Here is a 7,049-nt window from a genome sequence, read left to right as displayed (position 1 = left end):
GGTAAAAATTAAAGAAAGAACCCCTTCCCCCCCCCCCTTTTTTTTTTTTTGTCCATGTGTTAACTGACAAGGCACAGAACAGTGCATGAAAACCTTGCTGTATTTCCAGTACCAGCCCTCTGTTCACAGAGGTTAGAACAGCGAGGGAGTGGAGCTGAATAATATTTTACTGCAAGGAGTTTTCCTTGGCAGGTTTGTGTGTGTTTGTTTGTTTTCTCTCTCTTTTGCAGAAGCTATAGTGTAAAATTCAGTCTAGTACTAGAGGTGACTGAAAGACTATGAGGCCTCATTACTATCAACAGAATTTCTTCACCTAAGCCATGGTTTTATCATCACAGCAAAATTGTTTTGTCTGTCTGTTTTGTGTTGTTTGTCCTCTTGTGTGGTGTTTTTTTCATAGTTTCATAGTAGGTAGGGTCAGGAGGGACCTGAACAGATCATCTAGCCTAGGACACTGAGTTGGGACTGACCATCTATGTTTACAAATGGGTCCAGGTACAAGAAAGGTTGAGAACCACTGATCTAGACCAGGGTGGGCAATTATTTGAGGCAGAGCGGAGCAACACGGGGCACAACCTTTGCTCCTCAGGCTCTTGGTGGTGAGCCAGATAGGATCGCTTGGTGGACTGGATACAGCTTGTGGGCCATATTTTGCCTACCTCTGATTTAGGCATGGCTATAGGATACAGCTTGTGGGCCATATTTTGCCTACCTCTGGTTTAGGCATAGCTATGCCTATGTTTTACTATGGGTACTTCTCATGCTTCTGGGCTTTGCTGGTTGCCCCTACCACCACCCTTCCCCTTTCTGCTATACGTGCCAGGGTGTTTTTAAGTCTTCTTCAGAGGTACTGGGTCTGGCTACAGCCGAGGCTAGCTACAGCCGAGGCTAGGGACTTTGACTGGGGCATGCCACTGTTCCTTCTGGGACCAAATCCAGAGGTTTTTGGCTAGAGGGTTATGTCCAGAGGTAGGCAACCCCTTCCATGGGTGCCAGAGCACAGCACACAAAGGCATTTTGCTTGGCATGTATTGCCTTGGGGCAGACTTCAGGGGAAGGGCCAGGGCTGTGCTGCCACAACAAGCGTAGAGCCCCTCATGGCTCCCCCACCGTCTGCCACTGGCACGACACCCCTTTTTTTGGCACTGCCCAAAAAACACTGCCGAGCCCTGGTCTTGCCCCTCTGCTTGGGGTCCCACTGATTGCCAGATTTGGGGTCAGGAAGGAATTTTACCCCATGGTCAGATTAGAGAAGACTGTGGAGGTTTTTGCCTTCCTTTGTAACGCTCCAGCACCTGGCTTCTGGGATGTGGGCACAGCTGGCTCCCAGGAGGGAAGACCAGGCTTTGAGGTGCAGCGCCCTGGCCGGGCAGGAGGCGGCAGAGGCAGACGATGAGGGCGAGCCTGGCTGCTGTGCCACCTCTGCGGGTCCGCATCACTGCACCGCGCCGGACTGGAGGGAGCCGGGGCCAGGGCCTGGTGGTGCCTCGGGGCGCAGCAAGTGCAGGCTCCACCCGAGCCCAGCCTGGGGCCGCCCCACGTGGTGCGGCCAATGCTGACAGCCCAGTGGGAGGAGGCACCTGCCTGCGCCACTCTGCCTCCGCTTCCGCCAGCGACCTGGGACCGGGCGGCCGAGCCGGGCTGCCTATCGCCTGTGGGCGGGGAGCAGCGAGTTGCTTGGGCCGGGAAGCGGTGGCTTCCTCACGTGGTGCTGGGGATGGGAGGAGGTGGGCCCGGTCTGCACCGGCCAGCAGAAGCGGCGGTGGAGCTGTGTGCCACTTGGGAGGGGATGAGCCGGGCCTGAGTGATAGGGGCTCAGCTGCATTTTCCCCCTGCCTAAGTGCAGCTGAACCCCCTGCTGCTCCAGCTGGGCTCATCCCATCTTGAGCAGCACACGGCTACTCCTCTTCCCCCACGCACCGCGTCAGCAACGTCAAGCTGAGGCGGTGCATGTGGGAACCTTGTCCCTTCCCCAGCCCCAGCCCTTCATCAGCCATTAGGAAGCTGCTGAGGGGCTGGGGGAGGGACAAGGGGCAGGAACGAAAGTAAACTGTATTTACTTTCGTTTCCCGTCGCAGCACCGCGGGCCACAGAAAATGCCCAGGCCGTATGTTGGACAAGCCTGCTTTAATCCCTCCAAATTGAATCGGAGCCCTGCGAATTGATTTGGAGAGATTCGATGATTCAGACATAGACACAGCTTTAAATGTGTTTTCTACATACCTCAAGGTACCAGGTGGCTTGTGAATGCTGAGATGGTGGGGTGGGTGGAGCATCCCGTGGGGAGGGTTCAAGGGAGGGTGCGAGGGGGCCTCCAGTGCACTCCCCAGTAGACCTGGAAGTGGACTGGAAGTACTTCCGGTCTACTTCTAGGTCTGCCACCGAGCATGCCGGAGGTGGGGGGGGCACTCTCCCATGGAACATTCTGCCCCACCATTGCAGCATTCACGAGTTGCACCTGGTACCTTGAGGTATGTAGAAAAAACATTTAAAGCTGTGTCTACGGGTGAATCGCTGATTCTCTGAATCGGCATCAAATCTTCAGGTTCGGATTCGGCCTAATCAAATCAGGACAGTCATCTGAATCAATGAATCAAATCACTGTCCCCCCCAAATTGGGTTGAATCCTGAATCGAATACGGCCCACTTCGCACACCCCTATTATTTAGCCTGGAGAGATGAGACTGAGGGGGCATTTGATGAGTTTTCCAATACGTGAAGGGTGACTAGAGAGGATGAAGATGGGCTTTTCTTTGTGGCTATAGAGGATGGGACTAGGAGCCAACGGCCTCAAGCTGAAGCAGGGGAAATTTAGGTTGGGGACTATGAGGAATTTTCTGCTCATCAAGGTGATCAGGCATTGGAACAGGCTACTTGGACAAATCGTGTAGCCTCCATCCTTGGAAATTTCCAAGACCAGTTTGGATAGACACTTGGCTAGAATGATTTAGTTAGAGATGATTGTGTCTTCAGCAGCAACCTGGAGTAGATGACCTTCTGAGGTCCCTTCCAGCTCTTATTTTTCATTATACTATCTTTGAAAGCTGCTATAAGTAGCTGTTTGAAGTGGGACAATGATATATAAAAAGAACAGTAATTACAAGGACCACCAACATTACTTTTTTGGACATACTGTTGGAGTCTTGAGAGACTATTAAGGGTTATATAGATATTCTAGCCCCACATTATTCTATTTGAAAAGATTTATAATGGCTATCAGTTTGTTGAGGACACTTACAGATTGGACCAGTTTTCTTTTGGGTTTTTAAAACTTTGTTTTTATAATGTTGAAACGATAGCAACAGTCTGGCATTGCTGGTCTTTTTCTTCTTTGGTTATTATTTTAATTTTTTCTTAGTAATTCTTAAAGTGTTTTCTTCCCTCAGTATAACCTGATGTTCAAATAAATGTCCAGCTGGCTAGATAGCAGTCTGCTTAGATATTAATATGTAGATTTGGTTATGAGTCTTTTAAAAATTTATGGCAATGGTCAGCAACCTTTACAAGCTTTTGGAACAACCCAGCTCCAGTCTGACATGGGCCGGGGGCGCTGCAGTATAAGCATAGTTGGAAGATGCCTGGCCCCAGTGCAACTTGCAGTTGGCTGGAAATTTCACCCACATCACAGACAGGGCAAGTAAAAGCAGCTGCATCTTGGGCATGGGCACAGGCACAGCCTGTGCATGGGCATGGTCATGGGCAGAGCCTCCCATGACCAGATCCCTTGGCTTAGCAGGTTGGATGTGGCCTGTGGGCCATATGTTGCTAACCCCTGATATAGGGAGAGAGAGGGCCAATGAAGTGAGAATTTGGTGTGGAGGGAAGGGAAGATGATAAAGGTATACTTGCATAGTACCTGAACCACATATATGTATATTGCCTTCCTGGACACTGAAATACAGTTAGTTTCAGAGCTAATGTGCAGATGACCCTAGAATGTTTACAGTTTGTGATAGGGTATTAGCTATTTCAACCTACCTGCATGCCTGCTTTTTTAAGTTCTGGGGTGGTCCTGAGCCTGAGACTGGGGAGAAGCTTTCCATAGTTGAGCTCATGTCATGCCCAGACCTTTAAAAGTGGGCATGCAGCCCAGCCTGGGGGAACCATTTCCCTCATGCCAGACTGCACGGTTCACCTTTCCAGTCACCAGTGGTTGGGGAGCCCGCGTTGGGAACCAGGTTCTGAAGTTGGACTCTTTGCACCAGCAGTCATGCAGTGGGGATCAAAGGAATTTCATTCCTGATCCTCAAAATCATGCATCCTGCCATGCACACCTGGCATAGGAAGATGCATTATTTCTGGGATTGGGTGCAAGAGTCCTTTGAACCCAAAATTCACGATTAGCATTTGCCGAGAGCCCCTGATCAAGCCATTTCTTGATTCTTACTGTAAGAAATCTGCTATATTTAAAGAAAGCCTGGTTCTTTATCTTGCAGGATCCTGCCAGGAATGGAGACTCCATTGGATGTTTTGTCAAGAGCAGCATCCTTAGTACATGCTGATGATGAAAAACGTAAGTTTAAACTCTAATACCATATTTTGTGTGGTGTGATGCTTTCCCTTGTGCACATTAAATGTCAGTTTGAGGAGGTTCTTTACTTAATATTCACAGTTTCTGTATCTAGGACTTAGAGAGAAAAAAATCAAAATTTAGGTGCACAGATTGGATTTTTCCTTCTAAATCCTGTAAGTGCTCACATTTTTACCACATTTTGGTATGCAGTTAGCAAAATGGTCTTGATACTTTTGGGCATATATTTATGGATTCAGAGAAACATGTAATTCTCTTTTTAAGTATTTGTATTGCACCATTTGGGAAAATAAACACAAAGACTTTATCAAATTGAAGAGGATCTGAGGATTTTTCCCCTCCCCTCGCCTCTGTGTCTAATGTTTATTAGCTCCCTCCCCTGTAAAGTGCCAGATACTTGGCCCATGAAGATAGGCAACAAAACTTTCATTTCAATGTTAAAAAAATTATTACTGCAGAAAATAAAACTGCTACTGCCAGATGTCTGCTGCTTTCAGCTAAAAGTCAATAGCTCTTTTTTTGTAATAGTGAACTAACACTCTCCATTTTATCAAATTGTCTTCACTTTTTAAAGCAAAAGAAATTTGACTAAAATCAGAGAAGCCTAAAGAGTTATAAACAGTGTACAGCAGTAGTCTGTTGCTCAAGTAGTCTGTAGATCAAGAGCGGTGGCTCTTGATCTACAGGTAGATTTCAGAGTCTCTTGGAGTCAATCCAAGGCTGGGGGGCTGAGTGCCCGCATGCATGCACATTTACGCTACAGCCCAGCAGGTCATTCCATAGAGGAGGGAAGGGATGGGGATTAATTTGAGGCCCCTGTGGTGACGGACAGTTCTGCAGGAGCAGGGGTAAGTTGAGTGGGGCCCCAGCTGGGTGGGACTTACCTGCTGGGGAGGCATGCCCCCCAAATAATTTTTTCATCCTCTGCTTCCATCTGCCCCCTCCTTCCCTCCCCACAGACTTACCTGCAGGGTGGGGAGGGGGAGGCAGCAGCCATGGTAGATCTTGGGTTGCTTTTCAATGCCAACGGTGATCTCCTACTTAAAAAGGTTGAAGACCACTGGTGTACAGCGATTTACTCACCGATAATTTGCTTTGACTGCAGATTTAAATGCATTCAACTTGAATTTTTGTATTGTAAGCTGAGTAATATAGAAGAGTAGTTTTTCTCTCTGAAGAATTTACTGTCTCAAATAAGAGTTTGTCATCACTTTGGTGTTTAATAGTAGAATGCTTTAGTGATTCTGTTTTGTGCATATTTGGATTTGGTAACAACTTGTTTACTGGCAACATTACAGTTTAATACAGCTGGTCATTTGTCTAGGCCAAGGTGTCAAACTCAAATAAGTTGGTGGGCCATATTCCCTGCTAAACACCGAGAGGGTTAATGCAGCTGCTGACACCACTCACCTCATCACAGACTGCCACCAGTTGTCCTCAGGAGAAGAGATCAAAACCAGTAAAGTTGGTGGTGGGAAAAGGGGGTGAGAAGGTAGCCACCTTTGGCAGCTGCTCAACGTGCTGTGGAGTTGCTGGTTGGGGCATAAGCGTGCTTAAGTGTGGGGCTAGCCAGCAGGCAGCCCCTGCACTGAAGCATCCTCATGGCCCAGCCAGCCCTGTCAGCCTTTAGAAGTGCATTGCACAGAAAATAATGCTGCTGCAGGATAGTACTTGTATTTACAAGTGCTAACCTACGGCGGAGTTAGTTTACTGTGACCTGATAGGGCCCCACATTTATATGCAGAGAGGTTACTGTGGAGCTAATTAGGCAGTTTTTCAGTGAACATCTTGTGTAGGTGCACCCACAGTGACTTGGACAGCTGTTGCGAGAAGCCCTGCAGGCCAGCTGATGCACCTCTGCAGGGTGAATCCTGCTGATGCACCATATGTTTGATACTCCTGGTCTAGGCTAATGCTTTACCTTGCTTCTGTACTATAATACCTTGTATCAAGACTTGAATATAACAAGGGAAGATGGACGTGTTCCTCAGTGTGGAAAACTTTTGGTCTAGAAATGACATACATTTTGTTTGCATTTTTTTCCTTGGTCATAGATTTCATAGTTTCGTAGACGTTAGGGCTGGAAGGGACCTCGAAGATGATTGTTCCTTAAGAAGATGATACTCAGGGCCCAAGAGGTGAAGATCCCAACTAGAAGCAAGGGGGACAAGAGTGCCCGAAAGCCTCCCTGGCTCACCAAAGATGTCCGGGAATGCCTGGTTGCCAAAAAGGCGGCGTACACCCGGTGGAAAGGGGGGGCGATCTCCAAAGAGGAGTATATGTCCACTGCTCGGGCCTGTAGGGGGGCTATTAGGAAAGCTAAGGCGGACATAGAGCTAGGACTAGCGTCCAAGATCAAAGATAATAAAAAGTCCTTTTTCAAATATATAGGGAGGATGAAGAAGGCGCCGGGAAATGTGGGGCCCCTGCAAGATACGCTGGGCAATCTGGTGGTTGCGCCAGAGGAGAAGGCAGACCTCTTTAACAAATTCTTCACCTCCGTTTTCTTGTGCAGGGA

The 7,049-nt window shown here is 48.2% G+C and overlaps 1 protein-coding gene across 2 annotated transcripts in view; it reads left to right on the top strand.

Annotated features, from left to right (window-relative positions):
- VGLL4 (vestigial like family member 4) overlaps positions 1-7,049 on the top strand; it is a 179,760-nt gene that overhangs the window by 9,887 nt on the left and 162,824 nt on the right. Inside the window, exon 2 of one of the 2 annotated variants that reach the window (XM_025215153.1) lies at positions 4,437-4,513. In XM_025215153.1, the coding sequence (XP_025070938.1) occupies positions 4,450-4,513 (64 nt within the window). In that variant the 5' untranslated portion in view covers positions 4,437-4,449. Of the gene's footprint in view, positions 1-4,436; positions 4,514-7,049 lie in introns of those variants that run through there. The other variant, XM_025215154.1, reaches the window with a different exon arrangement.

This window comes from Alligator sinensis, unplaced genomic scaffold (genome assembly GCF_000455745.1).
Source record: "Alligator sinensis unplaced genomic scaffold, ASM45574v1 scaffold1224_1, whole genome shotgun sequence".
Lineage (NCBI taxonomy): Eukaryota > Metazoa > Chordata > Crocodylia > Alligatoridae > Alligator > Alligator sinensis.
The sequence above is the reverse complement of the archived record's forward strand: the minus strand, read 5'-3'. Positions and strand labels throughout refer to the sequence as shown.